Source organism: Magnolia sinica, chromosome 8 (assembly GCF_029962835.1).
Source record: "Magnolia sinica isolate HGM2019 chromosome 8, MsV1, whole genome shotgun sequence".
In the NCBI taxonomy this organism is placed as follows: Eukaryota; Viridiplantae; Streptophyta; class Magnoliopsida; order Magnoliales; family Magnoliaceae; genus Magnolia; species Magnolia sinica.
In genome coordinates this window covers 2,802,920-2,826,764 of record NC_080580.1, presented here as the reverse complement: position 1 = coordinate 2,826,764, position 23,845 = coordinate 2,802,920, and the positions used below count along the sequence as shown (strand labels likewise).

At 40.5% G+C, this 23,845-nt stretch overlaps 1 protein-coding gene across 1 annotated transcript; it reads left to right on the top strand.

Moving 5' to 3' along the window:
- The first annotated feature begins 1,809 nt into the window (after positions 1–1,809).
- On the top strand, positions 1,810–23,240 carry LOC131252588 (coatomer subunit delta-like). Its single transcript, XM_058253203.1, has 12 exons — positions 1,810–1,938; positions 13,129–13,231; positions 14,245–14,284; positions 17,271–17,494; positions 17,954–18,196; positions 18,352–18,526; positions 19,621–19,928; positions 20,669–20,867; positions 21,092–21,245; positions 22,208–22,270; positions 22,396–22,492; positions 22,893–23,240. Exons 2-12 carry the CDS (start codon positions 13,229–13,231, stop codon positions 22,980–22,982), a joined length of 1,596 nt encoding a protein of 531 aa, XP_058109186.1. The 5' UTR covers positions 1,810–1,938; positions 13,129–13,228; the 3' UTR covers positions 22,983–23,240.
- Positions 23,241–23,845: the final 605 nt, after the last annotated feature.

Genomic DNA, 23,845 nt, shown 5'->3' with positions numbered 1-23,845 from the left:
CAGGATTAAAGAATTAGCCAAAAAATAGTCCTCTAAAAAGGTGTGCCATACCATGTGAATTTATAATTTTAAGCATGAAATTTCTGAGGTGGCCTACCTGAGCATTAGATCATACGTCCAAAATGGGACGCGGATTGCATCCTACCCTAATCCGTCCGGGCATGGCTCTGTGGGGCCTACCGTGATGTAAGTGTTTTAACCACGCCGTTCATCGCTTTTCTCATATCATTTTAGGGCGTGTTTGGGTGGTGGGATTAGAAGGATTAGGTGGGATGGGATTCAAAAAAAAACATAATTATTACTGGTGGCAGGGATTGTCCCCAGTTGCCGTGGGATAAGATTAATGCCATGCTTTGTTGGTAATACGGTGGTACATTGAATGGATATACCCACCATCATTTGAAATTACTAAGAACAACACACATGTGTTATATTTAAACCGTTCATTGGTTTTGTAACCTCATTTTATAGCATGGGCATAAAAATGAGGTAGATCCAAAACTTATGTAGCCTCAAAGAAGTTTTCAACGGTAAGTATTTAATCCCCATTGCTTTTGACGGTAGGGTCCACTTGAGGTTTAGATTTACTTGATTTTTTGGGCCATGCTCTAAAATAATCTGGAAAAATGGGTGGACGGTGTGGATGTAGCCCACACATCATAGTAGGACCTACACAACTTGCTAATATTGAGTGAAATTGGCATGGGAGCCAATGCAATTACATCTAATCTAATTCCAAGCTTTTCCATTCTTCCCAAACATGAAGTGGAATTGGCACAGGACCAGATGAGTCCCATCTCACCTAATCCCTTCTAATCCCACTGCCCAAACAGGCCCTTAAGGTATTACCCAAAAACCGAGCAAGATACAAGGCTTAAGTGGACCACAAAGTGGGGATTTAATGTCCACCATTAAAAATTTCTTGGGAGTTGGAGAAGTTTTGGATCAAGCTAATATTTGTTTTTTCACTTCATCCACGTCTACAGGACCTTATTAATGGGTTGGATGATAAAAAAACACATCACGGTGGCCCTTAGAAAGGTTTCAATGGTGGGTGCCATGATCACTGCAGCTTCCTCCTTGTGATCCATTGGCGCTGTGGACCTATTTCAATTTCATATTCATACTTAAAATGATCTGAGAAAAGCGATGAATGGCATGGATAAAACACTTACATCATGGTGGACCCACAGAGCCCTCCTTGGACGGATTACCGTCGGGGCAGGGGAGGACGCAATCCGCGCCCTCCAAAATGGGGTGGTCTAAACGGCGTGGATTTTAGTTCATTTGTTCCGGACGCGGATGCGTCCTACCCCCCGGACGGTAATCCGGTGCTCTGTAGGGCCACCGTGATGTAATTATTTTATCCACTCATCACTTTTTTCAGATTATTTTAAGGGATGTTCTTAAAAATGAAGCAGGTTCACATCTCCAGTGGACCACACCAACGGAAGCTGCAGTGATAATGACACCCACGGTTGAAGCCTTTCTAAGGGCCACCGTGATGTATTTTTAACGACCCAAACTATTAATAAGTTCATGTAGGCGTTGATGAAGTGAAAACACAAATATCAGCTTGATCCGAAAGTTCTCCAGCTCCTAAGAAGTTTTTAATGGTGGAAGTTCAATACTCACCTTGTGGTCCACCTAATCACTGGACCTGCCTTAGTTTTTTGATAATGCCTTACAATAATTTGAAAAAACCGATGAACGGCGTGGATAAAACAATTACATCACGGTAGGCCCCACAGAGCCCTGCTCGGACGGATTACCGTCCGGGCGGGGGTAGGACGCAATCCGCGTCCGTTTGTTCTCCGTTGCGAAAGTAACTAGTAGCGCGCGGCACAAATGTTTTCTATCAACTAACTCCACAATATTGAGTCGCGTCAGTTCTCCCGCACGCGTAGCTCTCTCCCTCTCTCTCTTTCTCCACCGAAGGTATGTCTGTTTTCTCTTTCTTCTTGTTGTTCCTTTTTTTTTTTTCAATTGATTGGGTTGTTGAATAGGGTTTCGATTTCATTGCGGGGATTCGATCTGGTATTCGATTAGGGATTTGATCTCGTTCTATTAGGGTTTCGGTTGTTGGGATAGATGCGTATGCATGATCGGAGATTGATGGTTGAGGGCCTCCAATCTCGTAGCGGATCAAGCTAGATATTAGATTGGTGGGCAGAAGCTTGGAGGCCGGGATGACGGCTTGTGGTGAATCTGATGGATGTGCCCAGTCAGAACTCTGCGGTGCACAGGCGCAACTTTCGGTTATTGCTGCGTTGATTAAATTCGGACGGTCTGCTTTGGAGGAATCCGTTCACGATGAAGGAGTGTAGATCTAGGGGTGGTTTGGATGCCTATAACTTTCTAAGTTGTTAGTGACTTTCACCTGAAAGTGGTTGTTTGCAGGAGCTGCCTGTTTGGATGTAAGTTGTAAATCACTTGCAGGTAAAGTATAAACCTTTGTTTGTGTGTGCGTGCCTGTTTTGACACCACAGAGGTTGGAGTAGAGAACTGCCCCAAAATCTTCAAATCACATAAAAAAGCTTGGCATAAGATATGCCATTGGATTGAGCCTGTCTAGATAAATCTTTGAGATGATTCTTATGCTAAACCAATCTTTAGAGCTAAATGTATTTAAGAAATGCTACTTGACATGCTGGCAGAATATGATGATGATACACAGGCACTTATAAATTACTTGGGCAATGCACATGTGGCATGGGAGTATCCAGATTAAATTCTCCAAACTATGGTAACCAGTGTAGATTTATCATGAAACGAAAATGAAGCTTATTTGATAATCTCAATGTTGGACTGGTGGGCATTTATTGGACAGTAAAAAGTGAATAAAGCCACTAGTCCTATTTCCACAATCAAGTGTCCATCAAACAGAGGTCAGGAGGTCAGGATTGTTTGATCTTGGCCCTGTGAATTGGTGACAGCTAGATGCGCATTCTTGTCAGTTTTATTTGTGTTAATAAATTCCACATGTGCAATTTATGAGTGTTTGTGTATCAAGCGTCATACGCAGCCGGGGTATCGTATAACCCTGTAAAGGTTTACACACTACACATCATATGCGTGAGACTGTATGATCCAAAGCTCCATGGGTTCACCGTGATGTCTGCATGAAATCCACTCCGTCCATCAGTTTCGCTAGCTCATATTAGGATGGGAGGCAAAAACTGTGGCATTTTCCAAGACCCAATTGGGCCACACCATTCTAAACAGTGAGGAGGTAAACTCCCACCATTGAAACCTTCCTAGGTCCCATGGCCTTTTTAATTTTTCTAATCCAAACCGTCTGTAAGGTGATTCTCACAGGATGAAGGGAAAACACATATCAGTCTGCTCCAAAACTTCTGTGGGCCTCAATAGGGTTTCAATGGTGGGTGTTCAATCTCCACTTTTTCTTGTGGTGTGGCCCCTTGGATCTTGGATCGGCCTCATTTTTGGGCTCACATCTTGAAATGATCTGGTAAATCTGATAGACAGTGTGGATGTCAGATGGACATTGTGGTGGGCCTTGGGTTGCACGGACTTGGACCATTAGGACCCCACACCTCTCTTGTGCGGCCCTCTTCAATTTCTTCGAAACCCTCTTTCATGCAGCCCTTTAAAAAAACAGATTTCTTACCTAAGTTGGGAGCTTGCTGGAAGGGACAGAGATCCCCGGAAGGGATAGAGACAGCGGAGTGCCGGAAAGGGGCTGGAAGGGAGAGGGATTGTGGAGCTGTAAGTGACTTACAGGTGAAATTTCACACCCAAACATTACCTGCGAGCTACAGGTAAGTTGTAGCTAATGAAAGTTATAGGCATCCAAACAACCTCCTAATGACCGGATCTCTTTGAGAATCGAGGAAGATGCAGGAGAAAAGGGTGGTTTGGATATTCACAGCTACCAGATTGTTTAGGGGTCACTTGGCAATGTGGAATTTGGCCATCCTGGATTTGGAATCCAATTCCAGGGTGAATTCTCAAGTTTGGCAGCCTTGCATCTTGGGTATTCAATTCCCGTGGGAATTGAATTCCTGAAAAGAGGCCATTATTGTTCTCTAACCATTTTTCTTTTCAAAAAAATGGAAAAGGGGGCCTTTTTTTCTTTTTTTTTTTTGAATTCTTTATCAGATGGTGGTTTGCGAATTCCAGGGGAATGAATTCCTCCTCACTTTTACATTTTGAAAAAAAGTTCACAAAAGGGAGCTTTGTCGCCACCCTATCTCTCTCCCTGTGTGGGACTCTGCTCTGCAACTATTGTAGACAGATCTGAAAAAAGATCCCATGCTGTAGCAGGAGAGATGTGACTGGCATTTGATTCGGGTGAGGCAGATGATGAGGACAGTTGCCAAATGGTTGCTTGACAGAAGGGTACCCGTGATTTGGGTGATCAGATAGGAGCTGTGGGACCAGCAGTTATGATATGTGAATGTTGCTGCAATCAGCATCAAACACAGACTTTCATATGTTTCTGAGATCAGAAGTGATGCTGCTGCAACTAGAAGATCAGGATTGAGCTTCTTGCAGACGGCGGAGGTGAAGACAACTGGAGATCTTGCACCGGGGGAGCAGATCTTATCGATCAGATATGGTGGGTTTGAGAAGATTGGGGATTTGATGGGTTTGTGAATCAGTTGATGTAGATGGTAGCATCTTGCTGGGGAAGGTGACATTGATGACAGAGAAGTTGTTGGAAAATCTTGCTGCTGATGATCGAGATCTCCGAAAAATTTCAGATTTGGCAATTAACAGCTTGAGGGCAAGATGCAAGCCAGCTATAATTACTTTGCTGGAAGAAGGTGACACTTCTAGCAGCGATCTCGGCTGTGGATTTTTTTATTTTTATTTTTTATTTTTTATATGGGTTTTGCAAACAGGCTGCATGATTGGACATGATCGGAGGTGGCTCTGAAGGATCATGAAGTCTGATGCATGACAATCATTATCCAATCTGGTTGGTGCCAAAAGGGTAGTTACACCAAGAAATCTCTTGCCATGATAACTGGATCTGAGTTGCTGTCTTGCTGATACGTCTGTTGATGTGGACAATAGACATGATAGTGGCAAGATCTATGACTGATCAGAGATAGCAGTGTAGCACTTACCCGATGACTAAGACAGATGGTCTGTCCAATTGAAGAAGGCAAAAAGGTGAGCTATCGAGTCGATGATGATTAGATCTGGGTTGCATATCAGTGTAGACACTGTAAATCAGATTTGAGTGGTGTATGAAGAATCAGATCGAAGAGTGAAGAAGATGGCAGATGGATGGTGAGCATCGAGATGTAGTGCAAGTGTGAACAGCCAAGATGTTTCTGATACCATGTTGAACTTAAGCAGCTACACTGTGAAAAGCTTTGTTATATTCCGTTGACAAGAATCGAATTAGGCATGTCTTAATAGATGTATTTGAAGTTTTCTAAATCTATGTATGTATGCAGCTGTACATACAACTATATACATACATATCTATCCCAACATCGATTAGGGCTTCCATATTGGGGCTCTATTTGTTTCAATTGGGATTTTGATTTGGTTTGAGAAGGGATCCGGTTAGGGCTTCCATATGGGACTTTGATTTGGGTGCCGTTTGGGAAACTGAAAAATAACGTCTGAAAATTAATTTAAGTGCCGAAAACTTAAAAGTGCTGAATTTTAGTACCTAAGTACTGAAAAATCTATTTCGTAATTTGTCTGAAAAAAGTGCTGATATCTGAAATTAAGACTGTTTGGTAAATAGAAACCATAAATGTATGAAAATTGGCAATTTGTCATATTTGCTCCTATTGTCTCAGTATTTATCTTCTGTAGAGTATGAGACAAAACCTGTTATTGTCATGCCACCAAATTTGGCCCACTTAAGTGTTAAGCCAAAAGAGGGAAGCTTAAAAAATATCATATTTCTTCAGTGAAAATCGGAATTAAGCTCTTAAGTTTTTGGATTTACCAAACAAACTGAATCAGAGAAAATCATTGAAAATAGCCCATATCAATGATAAGTGTTGAAAATAAGTTTCACCAAACAGGCCCTTGGTCTGATTGAGGCTAGGACTTCCAGCTGGATGAATTGTGGTCCATCCACGATGATGCCCATCAGATGAACTGTTTGGATCACCGAATGGTGGGTGGGTTGCACTATCCTTCTAATTGGGTGCCACTCCGGCGACGAATCACCCTTCAGAATTGTGCTCCTACTCCCACGTCCTAGCCATTTATACTCGCTAACATTCTGAAATAGATGCTACCCCTCTCCCGCACCCAAATCTCTTGCCACTTCGCTTCACGCTAGGGACTGCTACCAAGGATCATATAATTCCTCATATGTCTTACATTTACTATTTCAGTTATCTTCTCAAATGAACAAAATGGAAAAGAATATCTAGAACCTAAATGATGTTGTTAATTGTGATTATTATGATATTAAGGTACTTTTTTTTGGGTTAACTGCATTAAAAATAAAAAAAAAGAAAAATTGCATTTTTTCTTCTCCATACATACCTCTACTCCATTTGTTATTTTATTTTTGTAGATACCTCCCTTCTGTTTTGTGGATTCATGCAAATTCCCTTAGACAAGAAACCATCATCTATTAGCACCAATATCTTTGAGGAAATGACTGTTTTACCTCTATGGCGTCTGGACGAGAAAATTGTGCAGCTAGCTGCATGTGGGGCCAACTCTGGTGTATGTCATCAATCATCCTCCTGGGTCACCCACAATGAAAATGGGATGCTCTAAAATCCAGCCGATCCAACCATTGGGTGGGACAACACATGAATTTGGAGGTTTTTGGGGTCCAATTTTTATGGTGTATCGACCTTGCTGTACGAATTGGATGTCAAACATACATGACGGCAGGCTCCACATGCAGCTATGCTGGTTGTCCATTGTCTGGTTATTTCGGTCATTTGGTATATATATTCTCTAATTCTCCTATTGGGTTGTCAATGGCTGGGCCTAGGCCAAGCATAATCGAACTTTTGGATAGGTCCAGCCCGACAGACCCGGCATGAACAATTCAAAATCCTGGCTGAAGCCAACCTCAGGCCCATCCAATTGATAGCTCTAGAGGGGATGCATGTCTAATTGTCATATAACATAGGGGAGGTGACGTAGGGATGAACGTGATGAGGTCGAGCACCGTCTTCCTCAAGAGGATAACTGTTCCGAATCCACGGAACTTCTCTGGACTCCTCACAGAGGCTTCTCGAATCCACGAGAAAGAAAGCAAGCAAAATAGAAAATAAATTCTATAAAATTCGAAATTGATTAATGAATGAAATAAATGAGTTCACAACCCTTTAAATAGGGATACCAAGCAATGAGAGAGAAATCCAAACTACAACTGATACTCCTAGAATTCGAAACTTACTATAAATAGTAAACTTACTATTTATAGACGGTCGTGATGTCTACTAGTCCGCGAGGTTTTCGGCCAAAAATAGTGAGTGTCCTATATTTGGCCTCACCAAGCTATTCTCCTAATTATTCTAAGCTCTTTTCACATTGGGCGCAACTTCTAAAGCCCAACGAATGAAGAGTTATAATCAAACTAAAACTTACTATTTATAGTAAAAATAGAATTAAAATAGGGAAACGACCGTTGATCCAAGAGTATTTCACAAATCCGGCTTGCGTAACCCGACGTAGTAGGGTTGGGTGGCTAAAGTAGCTCGTTCTACCCCAAAATCATATATTTTACGCCTGATAACTCATTCCGGATTGTGAGATACGCCCGATCTAAGGTCCGACGGCCGGATCACTTCTGTCGTCGACCGGGCCTTTTCTGATCCATCTTGGCCATGAAACTGTCCACGACTTGCTTTACATCAATTTCCTTCACTTCAAAAGAACTCGTCCTGCTCTGGTTCATGATACTCGGTCAGGTCCGCGATGTTGAAAGTCCGTGAGATCGTCATGTCATCTGGAAGATCAACAACATAAGCGTTGTCATTGGTCTTTTGGATAATTGGGACGGGTCCAATCTTCTTATTCTTCAACTTTTTGTACGTCCCAGTCGGAAATCTCTCTTTGCGTAGATGGACCATAACGTAGTCGCCACTTAGAACACTTTTTCTCGTCGATGCTTGTCTGTTGTTCCTTGTACTTCTCGTTCGAGGCATGTACCTTAGTTTGCACTTCCGCATGAATGCCCATTATTTGTTTGTCATATGTTCTGCTGCAATGCTCGTGCCTGGGAGCTTGGGCAGAGGGACCAAGTGAAGTGTGTGGCGAGGCACTCGTCCGTAGATAATCTGGAACGGTGATTTCCCTGTCGAGCAGTTCACCATGTTGTTGAATGTAAACTTTGCTTGAGACAATGCCAAATCCTACTGCTTCAGTTTTTCTCCTGAAATATAGCGAAGGATGTTTCTCAACGTGCGATTCACAACCTCAGTCTGCCCATCAGTCTGTGGGTGGTAGGCGTTGCTGAATTGAAGTCGTGTATCGAATCGAGTCAACAAAGTCTGCCAAAGGTGGCTAATAAACTCCGTGTCACGATTAAAAGTAATGGTCTTGGGGACCCCATGTAGCCGTACGACCTCCGTGAAGAATAGATTCACCACGTGTGTTGCATTGAGGGTCTTTTTGCATGGGATAAAGTGCACCATTTTGGAGAAACGATCTACCACTACGAACACCGAATCCATGCCATGTTGTATTCGTGGGAGGTCAAGCATGAAGTCTATAGATAAATCTTCCCAAGGACCGTCAGGCACATGTAACGGGGTATAGAGGCCTGTATTCTGAAATTGCCCCTTGGAGGTCTGACAAACACGACAACATTGTACTGCGTTTCCCACATCACGTACCAATTGCGGCCAGTAATACCGCTCTTCCACAAGAGCTCGCGTCTTGTCTCGACCAAGGTGTCCACCGAGGCCACCTCCATGTAGCTCCTGAATAATCCGCTCTCTCAGAGAACTTTGGGGGATGTACAATCGATTCCCTTTGAAAAGGAAACCGTCTTGTATATGAAGGTCACTGGGGTGACCTTCTTGACACTTTATCCAAGAATCTTTGAAGTCCTTGTCCTCGGCATACAGTTCTTTCAGACAGTCGAAGCCGACCACCTCGTTGCTCATCATAACAAGTAGTGATGCACGACGACTAACCTGAATTACTTTAAAAACGTAACCCATCTCCCTGTAGAAGGCTACCGACATGCCTTCCTGTGACAATACTCCAATTCCGACATATGAAGTGTCACACTCAACCTCAAATAGCTTGTTGAAATTAGGAAGCACCAAGATCAGTGTTGTGGACAAACATTGCTTGATCTCATAAAAGCTCTTGTCAGCTTCATCGGTCCACTGAAACGGTCATTTTTCATGCAATCTGTAATAGGCGCGACTATTGTGCTAAAATTTCGCACGAATCGACGATAGAAGGTCGCCGACTTGTGAAGACTCATCATCTTATGAATGTTTGTCTGGATCGACCATTTCTTAATGGCTCGCACCTTTTCATCGTCCACATGGATGCCCTTGGACATTACAACAAATCCTAGAAACAACAGGCTGTCCGTTAAAAAGCTATACTTCTTCAAGTTGAGGTACAACTTGTTAATTTATAGGACCTGCAACACATGCCTGAGATGTTTTCTGTGCTCCGTCTCATCCTGGCTATATATCAGTATGTTATCAAAATATACTACCACAAATCAACCTGTGAACGGTTTTAGAACTTAATTAATCAAACGCATAAAAGTACTTAGTGCGTTCATTAGACCGATGGGTATGACTAGCCACTCATACAACCCTTCCTTGGTCTTGAATGTCATTTTTCACTCATCATCGGGTCGGATACGAATCTGATGGTACCCGCTCAGGTCTAGTTTAGAGAACACCTTGGCCCCTTATAGCATTTCGAGCATGTCGTTCAACCGCGGCATTGGAAATCGATATTTCATGGTAATTTTGTTTTGTTGATTGCCTAGCTGTTGACACATGCGCTAGCTCCCTTTTTTTTTGGGCGTTAATAATGCTGGTATGACATATGGGCTCTTGCTCTCTCTCTCAAGAGACCCTTACGGATCAATTCATCCACTTGCCCTTGAAGTATCTCAAACTCCTTCGGACTCATCTAATAACGAGGGCGGTAGGGCAGACTAGCCCCAGGGACGAGGTCTATATGATGTTGGATGTCCCTTATGGAGGGCAATCCATTAGGTAAATCTTAGGCTAGACTTCTTTGAATTCGTTTAGCAATAGTCTTAAACTTTGAGGAATGTTTGAGGGTTCCGATTCCTCACCCTTCACCACTACGGTGTATACCTCGGCGGTTTCCTTAGATTCTTCCATGAAATCCCAAATGGTCAAGAGGGAACTCCCCTCCACTTTAGAGGATTTAGGGTGGTTTTCTGGTGCCATAGAGGAAATGATTATTTTTCGACTATCTTTGACGAATATGTAGATATTGTCTCGTCTTGATGGGTTGCATCACAATCTGACTGCCAGGGTCGACTGAGTAACGTATGCCATGCTTCCATGTCGACCACGTCACAAAGTATTTGATCCTTATAATTTTTGCCAATTGAAAACGAGATAGTGCATTGTTTAGTTACCTTGGTCTCATTCACTTTTTTTTATCCAGCCAATTGAGTATGGAGAATGATGTTTTGTCGTTGGTAGCTGCAACTTGTCTACCATAACTCTTGAGACGATGTTCTCGCTACTACCACTGTCTATGATCACATCACAGATCTTTCTGTTGATACTGCACCGCGTACGGAATATATTGTGTTGCTGTGGATGTAATTCCTTTCGTGGGGTATACAGTAATTGCCTCACAACTAAAGATTCGCCACGATCCTCGCCTGTTAATTCATCACCATCCACTATTTCCTCAGTGACTTGTTCATATTCATCAAAGCCAGGGTCTTCTTCTGCGGCCTCACATTCAGTGCCCCCTTCGTTTATGGTCAAGTGTGCTGCGGGACGTTGAGGACAAGTGTTTGATAAGTGGCCCGGTTGGCCACATCGGTAACAATTGTTCGACTTTGGTCGAACGTAAGGATTTGAAATTCGACTCAGGCCCACTGTTGTGGGTGCTACACGTTGAGGCCTAGATGAGCCGCTTCCCGTATCATGGTTTGCGGTTGTAGGAGGTTGATGACGTTCTCCTACTGGTTCTTTTCTTCATGCTAGCACTAGATTTTACACGGGACTCGTTATCGGAGATCGAGTTGAAGGATAATGCCGATTCAAAACTCTTGTAATCTGCATTTCTGCCCTACTCGCCAATTGAACCACTTCATCTACGGTCCTAGCTGGGTGCATCTAAACTCGATCTTGAATTGTCGATCGTAACCCTCTTATAAATTGTGCCACTTTATGTGACTCAGATTCTAACAGAGCGTTTCGTGTTGCCAACCGCTGGAATTTTTCAGTGTAATCTGTGACGGTTCGATTTCCTTGTCGCAAAATTCTGGTATTGCTGGAATAATATCTGCTCATAATCATTGGGGAGAAATCGTGATCGAAGAAGAGGTCTTATCCGTGACCATGATGAAATGGGCGCCTTGTTTTGGCGGGCTCGTGAGAGTTGTAATTGCTCCCACCATGCAAAAGCACCAAATTTTAATTTAAACGCTACCAATTTTACCTTTTTATAATTTAACACGTCCATATAATCAAAATATTTCTCTACTTCCGCTAGCTAATTGAGGAAATCGTCTATGTGTAATAAACTATTAAAACTAGGAAGTTCAACCTTACCTCAATAGTCTCTTTCAGCACGATCTAGATGATCGTCTCCATGGATTGGTCGTTGGGCAAAACCTTCATTAAGGTCCTCGTCGCTAGAACTTGAATCATCTGGTGTAACTCTACGGTTTGCCACTAGTAGTACTCTATGGAAATCGAGGTTGTGCCGTACAACAATCACGGGCGGTGGAGCAACCATAGGCGGCGGAGCACCGCCTAGGGCTCGGGCGGAAGTAGCGCATTTGCTAGACGCTCAAGGGTTGCCTGCAGCCGTTGCATGGTTAACTGACCCTCCCGGTGGAAAGCTTGCATTCTTTCCGCAAGATCATGAATCCCTGGGTCACCGTCCACAGGATTTTGGCTCATACCTTCGTTGTTTGCTATCGGCTCGAGGGGAATCCTCGCTTTGATACCAATTGACGCAGGGATGAACACGATGTGGTCGAGCACCGTCTTCCTCAAGAGGATAACTGTTCTGAATCCATGGAACTTCTCTGGACTCCTCACAGAGGCTTCTCGAATCCACGAGAAAGAAAGCAAGCAAAATAGAAAATAAATTCTATAAAATTCGAAATTGATTAATGAATGAAATAAATGAGTTCACAACCCTTTAAATAGGGATACCAAGCAATGGGAGAGAAATCAGAAGCAAACTACAACTAAAACTCCTAGAATTCGCAACTTACTATAAATAGTAAATTTAATATTTATAGACGGTCGTGATGTCTAATAGTGCGCAAGGTTTTCAGCCAAAAATAGTGTCTTATTTGGCCTCACCAAGCTGTTCTCCTAATTATTCTAAGCTCTTTTCATGTTGGGCGCAACTCCTAAAGCCCAACGGATGAAGAGTTATAATCAAACTAAAACTTACTATTTATAGTAAAAACATAATTAAAATAGGGAAACAACCGTCGATCCAGGGGTATTTCGCAAATCCGGCTTGCGCAACCCGGTGTAGCGGGGTTGGGTGTCTAAAGTAGCTTGTTCTACCTCAAAATCATATATTTTTCGCCCGATAACTCATTCCGGATTGTGAGATACGCCCGATCTAAGGTCCGACGGTCCAGATCACTTCTGTTGTCAACCGGGCCTTTTCTGATCCATCTTGGTCATGAAATTGTCTGCGATCCGCTCTACATCAGGAAGCAGATGCAATTAACCCATTTTTTTTCCTATCCTTTTGTGCAATTAATGAAATTGGTTGTCTGTTGGTAGATACTTCAATTGATTTGCATTTAATGTGTTGGCTTATTTTTTGTTGCATAAACATTTTGTTGTCATTCCAACCCATACACCATTATTTTTACCTTTTCTCATGTGACTTGGATTATCGATTTCTACTTTTCGTGTGTAGATCACCTTTGTTCTCTCCAAAATCTATCCTGCTATTTGATTATCTTCATTGCTTACTAAATCTGCTTTTTTCTAGGTGCTCAATTGATTGAATAGTAAGCTGTTTTTGAATTGCTGTATCAATCAGTCTTGTACTCCTTAACTGCTGGCTTTCTTGAGATTCGGAAGCATTCACAATGGTAAAAGCCTCAACTCATTTATAATTGCCTCTTTTCTTTCAACTGGTTGGTGTGTGCTTGTATTCTTCAAATATCATGGGTCGATTTCGACGCTTTATTTTTGTAAGCCATATTTAATTGAGTTTTCTCTCAAGGTATCCTTTTTATTTTTTGAAGTGTATCTATTTTTGTTAGCCATATTTAATTTTCTCTCAAAGTATCATAATATTGATTCAGATAATTCCTTTCAGCTTATAGAAATGGTTTAACTTTTCATGTTGAATGCTCCTCTCAGTTACTAGTTACTTGATCACACAATTAAGTCCAGTGATACGTGGGCTTAGGTGGGATGGAATTGCATTTGGTCCTATGCAAATTCCATCCAGTGTTTGGAGACGACAGGAAGTATTGAGATTATGTGGGATGGAATTGCATTCGGTCCCATTCAGTTTTTTTTAGTTGATTTTGAAATCCACTACATCTGTGGGCCCCACATTGATGCATGTGTTTATCCACGCCATTCATCCATATGTGCCCTTCCATTGATTACAATTCCATGGTCCACAAAATGCAGGTTTCATTTAATGCAGTGTTTCTCCTAGAGGAATAATTTGATCCCAAATGTGGAGATTTGATGGTCAAAATACCATGGTATTTCCAGACATGCAATCATTGTGCAATGGTGTTAATTCTATGTAATGCAATTCTATACCATTTAATCCCGCGGACCAAACATGCTTAGTGTTACCTACACCAGTATCTTCCCTGCATTTATGATTAAGCTACCCTCATAATGAATTTGGATTGTAAACATCCAAACATGCACTTAAATCTATTAAATTTGCTTTTGGTATGCCATATAGTGAAGTGGCCATTCATCTTGCAAGCTAGCTTTTTTGGTGGGGTGTGAAGCAGCTATTTCGATAACTTTTTCTTTCAGTCTTCTTTTGTAGTTACTCATTTTTTTAGTATTTAATGAGAAATATTACTCTTATTTCTCATGGGGCTGATTTTCTCTTTTATTTGTGAATTAGGTGGTTCTTGCAGCTTCTATCATTAGCAAGTCTGGTAAAGGTCAGTTTGCTCTCACAAAATACCTTTGCATGGTTTTTTTCCTTTATCATATCTCATGACTCTTAATACTTAACACAAAAAAAGAAAAAGAAGTCTCATGGCTCTTCTTATTGCTGTACCATTAGGGGCTGTTTGATTTCTAATTTCCCTGGTAAATACAGGGAAACAAGTAATTATTACTTACCCCACCTGTTTGAAATTCACCGGGAATTACATTTCGAAAACCAGCCCATACAATACCTATTATTACTAATTTAAATATGTAGGCCCCACCATGATATATGTGAGTTATCCACACCATCTATCCTTTTAAAAAATATATTTTAAGGCATGAACCCAAAAGTTAAGAAAATCAAAAGCTCAAGTGGACCACACCTTAAGGAACAATGATCATTAAGACGTCAATGGTTGAAAGCTGTTTTCTCCCTAGGGCCCACATTGATGTTTATTTGTCATCCAACCTGTTCATATGGTCACACAGTCATGGATAAAGGGGAAACAAAAATATCAGTTTGATCCAAAACTTTTGGGGTCCTCAAGAAGCTTTTAATGGTAAGAGTTCAATTCCCACTGTTTCCTGTGTTGTGGTGTGATCTGCTTCATTTTTCAGCTCATGCCCTAAAATGAGTTGGCTAAAGGGATGGACGGTGTGGATAAGACACACACATCATAGTGGGCCCCATGATTTAACATTTTTCTCCTCGGGTTATGTGAGAAGTGTTATAAATGAAAGGTGGCGGTCAACGTCACCTTGAAAATCCAAACAAGAAATACACTGGTAAATAATTATTACCCATTTACGTTGAATTACCTCTGTAATTAGAAAATCAAACAGGCCCTTAAAGTTTTCCTCTTAGGGCCTGTTTGGATTCATGAAAAGCACAGGAAAGGAATTAGTGTTTCTTGGGAAACCTTATTTCCGGGAAACTGCGGGAAAGGAAACATTGTTTTCTTTGTTTGGCTTTCCTAAAAATTTAGGATATATTTTCAAAGTTGTTATTTGGAAAACGAAAAATTTTCATGAGAAAAAAATTCTAGGTAGTCACTAGCATGTTCTAGATCAGCACGTGGCACGTGGTATGCTTGAAGATGGATAATTGCACATGTGGCAAACGCAACATATGTGGGCGCTTGAAGCTGAACTGTGGAACATATGGTATATGTGAGGTGCTTGAAATTATACAGTGGCACATGTGGCACTAGACATACACTTGCACATTTGACACGTTGGAACTTGAAGCTAGATGCCAATACTTGTGCAAATTGTCACCATTGGCACATGTGGCATATTTGGAGAGATTGAAGATGGACGATAACACATGGCACATTGACTCATGTGGAATTCTTTGCACGTGTGCAAGAGAAGATAAATGGTGGTACATGTGGCACATTAGCACGTGGCGCACAAGAGAAGATTGATGGTGTCATATGTGGCATGTTAACACATGTCGGGCACAAGAGAAGATGGATGGTGACACATGTAGCACATGTGGGGCATAAAGTGAAGATGTACAATGGCTCATTTGGCACATTGACACGTGTGACACATGTGAGGCAATTGAAGATGGATGGATGGTGATACATTTGGGCTTAACCCTCAAGAAATCCTTTTTTCATTCCATTGTGGGAAAATGCTTTTCTTAGGTTGGAGGTGGGAAGATAAATTTGTTTAGTTTCCAACATAGAAAGTGGGAAATGGTGTTTCCCACAAATCTCACAAAGAAAGGCTCCGCAAGCAATGGAAAGTGAATTTCATGAGAAACAATGTTTTATTTCCTTTCCATGAATCCAAACAGGCCCTTCAGTAGATGTCATGGGTCTGACTGGTTGGTTAAGTGGTGTGGACTGTTCTTGGTCCAAACCGCTGTCTGGAGTTGGTCTGTCCACTTCGGGTTGTAAAACATTGCTTTTTTATTGAATTTATCATCTACAGGAATAAGATGGTTCTTTCAGTGTTCTTGTATGCTTACTTGAAATGGTTGAAGGGGTGTGCTTTGAATTGAAGTTGGTTCCACTTTTTTTTTTTTGGTAGATGACAAAATAATTATTTAATACAATCATGTCAAATAAAGGACAATTACTTGTCTTGACATGATTGTATTAAATAAGGAACAATTACTTAAAAATTCTCAATAAAGAAAAAGAAGAAGGTACAATTAATTAAGATAAAATACAATTTTTATTTTTATTTTTTTGTAATTCTGAGGCATTTAGTTTACCTTTCTGTTTGAATTAGCATTATTTACTTTACCTTCTCTTTGGAAGCTACTTGTATTTTTAGTTTTGCATAAGATTAATTAGAAAGAAAATCCAAATGGGCAGTTGCTTCAAAATTAAATGATCTTAATGTTTTGCTTTCGACTTTTTAAAACTATTTGTTCTCTTTTATAAATCCAGCTTGTAGGTAGTGATTATGTCTGATTATTATAGCTAAATAAATGCGAAGGCTACTCCTCATCATCATCTAAGCCTTATCCCAATTTAATTGGGGTTGGCTGCATGAATCCTGTTCCATTGGATTCATGTAGGAAGTTTGGCATTAGTTTGACGCCGGCTGCCAACCTAAGACAACCCTCTACCTTTATCTAGGCTTGGGACCGCCAAGGAGAGCACAAAACTCTCACAGGCACAATGTAATAGATTATTACATAGGTTGATTACAGTCAACCATATCTAATAGACTATTTCATAGGTTGATTACCATTGACGAGTTTGAAGGCTACTTCAAAAAAAAAAAAAGAAGAAGAGCAAAGGCCATTAGATAGTGAAAGCCTTTTTATTTTTATTTTTATGAAGGCTACTAAAAAAAGAAAAGAAAAAACGAGAAAAAAAAAGAAAAAGAAAAAGAAAAAAGAAAAAAAGAGAGAGAGCAAAGGCTACTCACTAGACCTTAGTGTTTGCTTATGCTGTATTTTCATGTTTGGTGACACCATTTGAGTTATAGTTATTAGTTAACTTTGTTATTCGTTTTTTTTTTTTTTGGCAGCACTAGTCTCAAGGCAGTTTGTGGATATGTCTCGTATAAGGATAGAGGGATTGCTTGCAGCATTTCCCAAATTGGTTGGCATAGGAAAACAACACACATATGTTGAGACTGAAAATGTGCGCTATGTCTACCAGCCGATTGAATCTCTATATTTGCTACTTGTAACAAACAAGCAGAGCAACATACTTGAAGACTTGGAGACCTTGAGCATTCTGTCCAAACTTGTATCCTTTGCATATTGGTTCATGCAATTATCAATTATGTTCTTAACTGGAGAGTGGTATATATATGAGCATCCTATTTTATTGAATAGAGCATTTGGATAATGTATACATATGCACAAATTTTACCTCGCTAATTTTCTAGTAGATATGGTGTGGTTTAAAAGAATGAAGAGCGATAATTATTGTACAAAAATGGAAACCAGTATCTATTTTTTCTTTCTTTTTCTTTTTAGAACTTAATTGCATATTTACATGGATTAATTGATTGTAGGACATCTGCACTGTTTTGGCTGTTGGAAATGTTTAGGGTTACTTAAGCGGTCTCCTGTAATTTCTTGGATTCGTTTCTACCTTGCCAAAATATTACACGGTGCCCAAAAGATCTCTACATATCAAGAAGCTTTCTGTGAATGTTTATTTATTAATTGAGGTATTTAGTTGAGCCTTAACTTTATTTAGGTACCCGAGTATTCTGTCTCTCTAGATGAGGAGGGTATTTGCAAGACGGCCTTTGAACTGATTTTTGCTTTTGACGAAGTCATCTCTCTTGGACACAAAGAAAATGTAACTTTTGCACAGGTTAAGCAATATTGTGAGATGGAAAGTCACGAAGAAAAGCTGCATAAGCTGCTAATGCAGAGCAAGATCAATGAAACCAAGGATGTCATGAAGCGCAAAGCCAGTGAGATTGACAAAAGCAAGGTGTTTTCTCACGCCAAATCATGAAGCTCATTTTTCTTAGACAGCTTGGTGTTTTGATTCATTCTTTCTTGCTCTTGGATCTTGTTCTTTGCCTGTTTTACTGTCTTTTTAGTTTCAAACCATGTTATTATACGGTTAATGTTTATATTTTTCAGATTGATAAGAATAGAGGTGATAAAGGAGGGTATATGTCCATGCACTCCATGGGTTCAGGAAGAATTGAAAGTAGCTTTAGCGATATGGGTATATCTGGTGGGGGTGGTGGTTTTGGAAGTGGTTCTGGGTATGGATCAGGAGCGGATGTTGAACCCTTTTCTAGCAAGTCTAAAGGTCTGTATGTCATAGTGTGCATTATTTCCATGAAATCATCTTTTTAATTGTTGTATTCTTTGAATGTGAAGAAGATGGAATCATCAATATTTAGGAACTGTGCAAATACTTTTGATTACTGCTGAAATAGTTGTTATTCCTAAAAATCTCTAATATACCTATTACGAGGATGGTGGTTTTCAGTTCTGCTGGCGTAGCTTATTATGAATAATCATGGTAGGTACTTTTTGTTCCTGTTTTCTGCTTTAATAAAATCAGTCCCCTTAAAAAATAAAAAAGAAGGAAAGAAAGAAAGAAAAGAAAAAGAAAAGAAAAAAAAAACAGCAAAAAAAAAAAGAAGAAAAAAGAAGAAAAAAGAAGTTAGTATAGCCATATGATACCATTCTTCAGAATTCTCAGATCCATTTTGGTGTACTGTTGCGTAGTTGTAGGCTTATAGCACATACGGCTACTTGTGAGTATGATATGCACATTTTTTTTGTCATTTAATGGAAGACTAGATTAATCCCTTCCCCAAAAACTTCTTTTTTACAATTTTATCAGGACCTGATGATAATGCTCATATCTCAAGTTCATCTATTCTTACCAATTGAAGATGTCAGCTTGATTTTTTCCCATCCTGTTCCTCATGTAATACCTTTACAGGTGCGCAAAACCTGTATGAATACCTTTACAACTTCATAGTAGCAGACACCAAGCATATCTGTGAATTGACATGCAAGACTTCTATCTTTAAATATGTCAAATCTGCTATAGAAAAAGTTATTTTGTTGCAGCAGTGGGTGCTCTTCTAATTGCCAAGGAAAAGAACTTTTAATGTTTCCATCTGACAACATAATCAGTGGAATTGTGTAGTGTATGTCAAGATATGCTAGTGTTGCCCTTCCTATGGGTTGAAGGTGAAGACATCAAAGTAACCCTGCTTCCATGGGAGTGTAACTGATGAGCCATTATGAAAGATAACTCTCTGTGGTCCTTGCTGATAAGACCAGTATTCTGTTGTCCTCACCAATGACTTACGTATTGGAATGCTTGCTTATTTGTGCATTTTGGATGCATGAGTTTTTTCTAAAGGGATTCATTTGTATCATCAGGCCGTCCATCTGCATCTGCCACTGCTCCTCCAAAAGGTCTTGGTATGAAACTCGGCAAGACACAAAAAACAAACCAATTCTTGGAATCTCTTAAAGCGGAAGGCGAATTGATTTCAGAGGATGTGCAACCAACTGCTACTCAGTCAAGGTCATCCATTCCACTTCCACCTGCTGATCCCATCACATTGACCACTGAAGAGAGGCTTAATGTGACACTCAAGCGAGATGGTGGGGTTAGCAACTTTGATGTTCAAGGTACCCTTTTGCTCCAAATTCTAAACCAGGAAGACGGGCTCATCCAAGTTCAGGTTCTCTCTCTCTCTCTCTCTCTCTCTCTCACACACACACACACACACACACACACACACTCTACATAGGCTGTTATCTGATATAGTTGACTGTATGGGAACTTCCCATATGGTCAAGTTATGTGGGGCCTACTTTGATGTGTGAATGCCATCCACCTCATCCATTGGATGTGCCCTCCGTGTTAGGCCTAGCGCCAGAATATCAGCTTGGTCCATAACTCTAGGTGGGCATGCCATAGGGAATGATGGGGAGCACTTGAGAGGGCAACCCATCACATGGACTTACCTTCAACCTAGTACACATGCCAACTTGATGTCTGAGCTTTGCATAAGGTGGTCACCCCTACCATGAAAATCACCAGCACAGTAATCAGGCTTGAGTCAAGTGGGCCATCTGATTCATTTTGCAAATGTGGCTTGCATAACAAGACCAGACTGATTTTGTGGCAGGTAATCGCCATGGTGCACTCATCTTGCTCACGGATTGGAGGTCCCATACTCCCATAAACTTGACATGTTGCGAGTAATCTGGGTTGCATGTAAAGGTCACATGCAATTGGTTGTAGGCAATTGCTCCTCATTTATAATGTTGGATCCCCATTGATGGCTCTTGCTCTGGCAGGCTGTATTCAGCATGTTCACTTAGAGGCTACATTTGTTTTATAACCTTGCTGCTGCAAGATATGCAGAATTCTTGCATTTATCTGACTGATATTGTTGTTGTTGTGCCTTATTCTCAGATTGAAACCGGTTCGAATTCCAGTGTCCTCTTCAAAACCCACCCCAACATCAACAAAGAGTTATTTTCCAGTGAAAATATTCTTGGCCTTAAGGATCCTAACAGGCCCTTTCCCACTGGTCAAACTGGTGATGCAGCAGGTGTTGGTCTTCTGAAGTGGAGAATGCAGAGCATGGACGAATCTCTTGTGCCACTAACAAGTGGGTTTGATTTTTTGATATAATTTACCTTCATGAATATTCAGGTCTTATGTATGTGGAGAAATGATATTCCACCCCCCAAAATCTGTATTTCCACCCGCAAGTGTAATTTAGTCACCTGGAGATGGTTAGAAAGCACATATTGAAAAACTTAATATGCCCAAATTACCCCTGTAGAGGTGCTTTTATTTTTGTTGTTTACTAACTAGTGTATGTATTTGCAGTCAACTGCTGGCCCTCTGTTTCTGGAGGTGAAACTTATGTCAGCATGGAATATGAAGCATCGGCAATGTTTGACCTACGGAATGTCGTGATCACAATACCACTGCCTGCACTTAGAGATCCACCTAATGTTCGTCAGGTTGATGGGGAATGGAGGTGAGTACTTCCAATGCATTCTCCTCCTCCTCCACTACCTATCCTCTTGTTGAAATTTTCTCTTGCTTTGATGTGATTTCGTTATTTATCGACAAAGAAAGATGCAATGCCTAAATAAAGCTCAGACCAATTTTGGCTTGTTATGCAGCCAAGGTTCCAAATTGGCCCAGATTGAGCTAATGGAAGACCAGGTCCTTACCGACTGTCATGATAAATGTTTTGGACCACATCAATGGTTCAACTGGACTGTAGGGGACATATCCAACTGGGCACACAGATCCAATTGAGTGGCCCTGTTTGGCAACCAGTTGGACCGTGGGACTCACTAGTCCAACTGGTTGTTTTTATTTTATTTTTCAGGCATCACACAAACCATATGAGATAGCAAAAGTTTGTACAATCGCAGAAGGTCACGAGTCCCCATACGATTGTGTATATTGATGATTTATTGTATGTTTTGGACTCTTGAATTGGTTTCCAATGTCTAGTTATTCTTTCTTTCCAGTAAATTTAGCAAACAGATCGACCTATATGTTTTGATATTGAGCTTTGTGCCAGGAGCTTCTTTGAAATTGTATTAGAGTCCTTTATGTGCATAATTGGGCCATGTGTATGTAACTATGCAATTTTGGTGATTGAATGGTAGTTTGGAGTTTTGAGTTATTTTTTCTTATAAATGAGTCTCCCTCGAGTGAATTCTAGCATTAGACTTGAAGTCTACTGGGATTCTCCCCAGTCCATTAGTTGGGACACATACCAATTTTGTGGCATATAATTGGAGGATTTGATTCCTAAAGGTGATACATGTTCAAATCTCTTCAAGTTTCAGGTTCAGTTCCTTCAATTTGCGACATCATTGGTGTTTGTAATGCAATTCACTTGTGCATCGGAATGGAGCCTAACTGGTTCTGTGATTTGCTGCAATGCACTGGTTATTCAACACACACATTTGTTTCTTGCAGGTATGACCCAAGGGGTTCTGTCTTGGAGTGGTCCATTCTTCTTATTGATAACTCTAATCGCAGGTCAGAGATTGTTTTAAAATACATTCTGTCTTTTCCACATTTGTTTCTTCTTCTTTCTTTTAAAATTTTTGCTTAAGTTAAAACAGAAGGAAACCTTGAAATTTCTATGGTTGAACACTTGGCAGTGGATCGATGGAGTTCGTTGTTCCTCCGGCAGATTCTTCTGTGTTCTTCCCTATTAATGTTAGGTTTGCTGCTGCAAACACATTCAGTGACGTAAAGGTATGTCCCTTGACTTCAAGTCACAGCATTGGCAGTTTTCTTCTCTCTTTATTTCCTTTTTTAGCATTTCACTGCATCAGTATTTTAGAAGTCCACAATCTTTTTATTCTTTTATAATACAAAAGCAATGCTTTGAATGCTTGCCTCGGGGCCGTAGCTCTCTTGTAGTTTGAGGGAGAATAATGAGATTGCCATTAGCCTCACTGGAGATTGCAATGGAAAGAGAGGTGCTGGTTTTTTGGAGGCTTGGCTGCATTTGTAGTTTTTACTGTTTTAATAAAAAAAAAAATTTGTCGTCTTCAAAAAAGGAACTAATGAAAATTTGTGATTTTCTCACATGATTCTATTTTCTGAACGTTAGGATGGGTTAGCATTATCTGATGCATGTATCTGCATGCAGGTTGTTAGTGTCCTGCCACTAAGAGGCGGCCCACCTCCCAAGTTTGGTCAAAGAACACAGTTGATCACGGATAACTACCAGGTTGTTTGATTTCCAATTGCAGCAGCAATCAATGTGTTACATCTAATGGCAGGCTGTGTTGGACCCGATTTCTCTTGAGGATGCATTCACTATGTATGTTCGGTTCCTCTGTGTTGAGTTTGAATGACTAGGACGATGACATTTTGCAAGGCTATTGGACTGGAGATGGAGATGGAGATGATAGTTTATTTTTTAACTTTTCCCATAGTACTGATAATTTCCTGTGTTAATGTGATGAGCAGACCATCTCAGGAGAGATTTTGATCCTATTAGTTTAGCAGACACACCTGCGGTGTCTAGAATCATTTACAAGAATGATATGAACATGCAATGGTGCCCTATAAAAGCTTAGTATCGAACACCCTAGCCCCTCTGCAGAACACAAGCAAACTCTTTTATCTGTGTAAACATGATGGATGTTTAGGCACTTCTCAAGTTGCTTTTTTTGTACCACAAAAATGGATTTTAGCTTAGGCACATCCAGTGTTCGAAGTATCGTTATCACTACAAGTTTCGCTGGCCAGGGATACGGAAACAATATCAATATCGCTGATAGCCAGAAATGAGGAGAAACGTGGGAGAAAACGGTGGAATTTTCAGCAAAACTTCAGGAGATGTTAAAATGTACATATTTGCATTTTTAGAGATAAAAAATTACAAAAAGAATGCGTACATAATAAGTTTTCATTTAACGGGGCCTTAAAAACTTGCGATGTTGTAAGAAATCAGTTTTACCATTCCATTCGGCCTATGTAATCACCTAACCTTTCATCCAAACATCTATTGATGTTGCAAAATATCAACAAAAGATGATATTTCACTAAGAAATCATCAACAATGGGAAAGGAAATGAAAGATTGTGGTCTCAATAC

Coding starts and splice junctions, on each gene's coding strand:
- LOC131252588 (XM_058253203.1), top strand. Junction 22,271..22,395: donor ATTGATAACTCTAATCGCAG/GTCAGAGATTGT, acceptor AACACTTGGCAG/TGGATCGATGGAGTTCGTTG. Junction 22,493..22,892: donor ACACATTCAGTGACGTAAAG/GTATGTCCCTTG, acceptor ATCTGCATGCAG/GTTGTTAGTGTCCTGCCACT.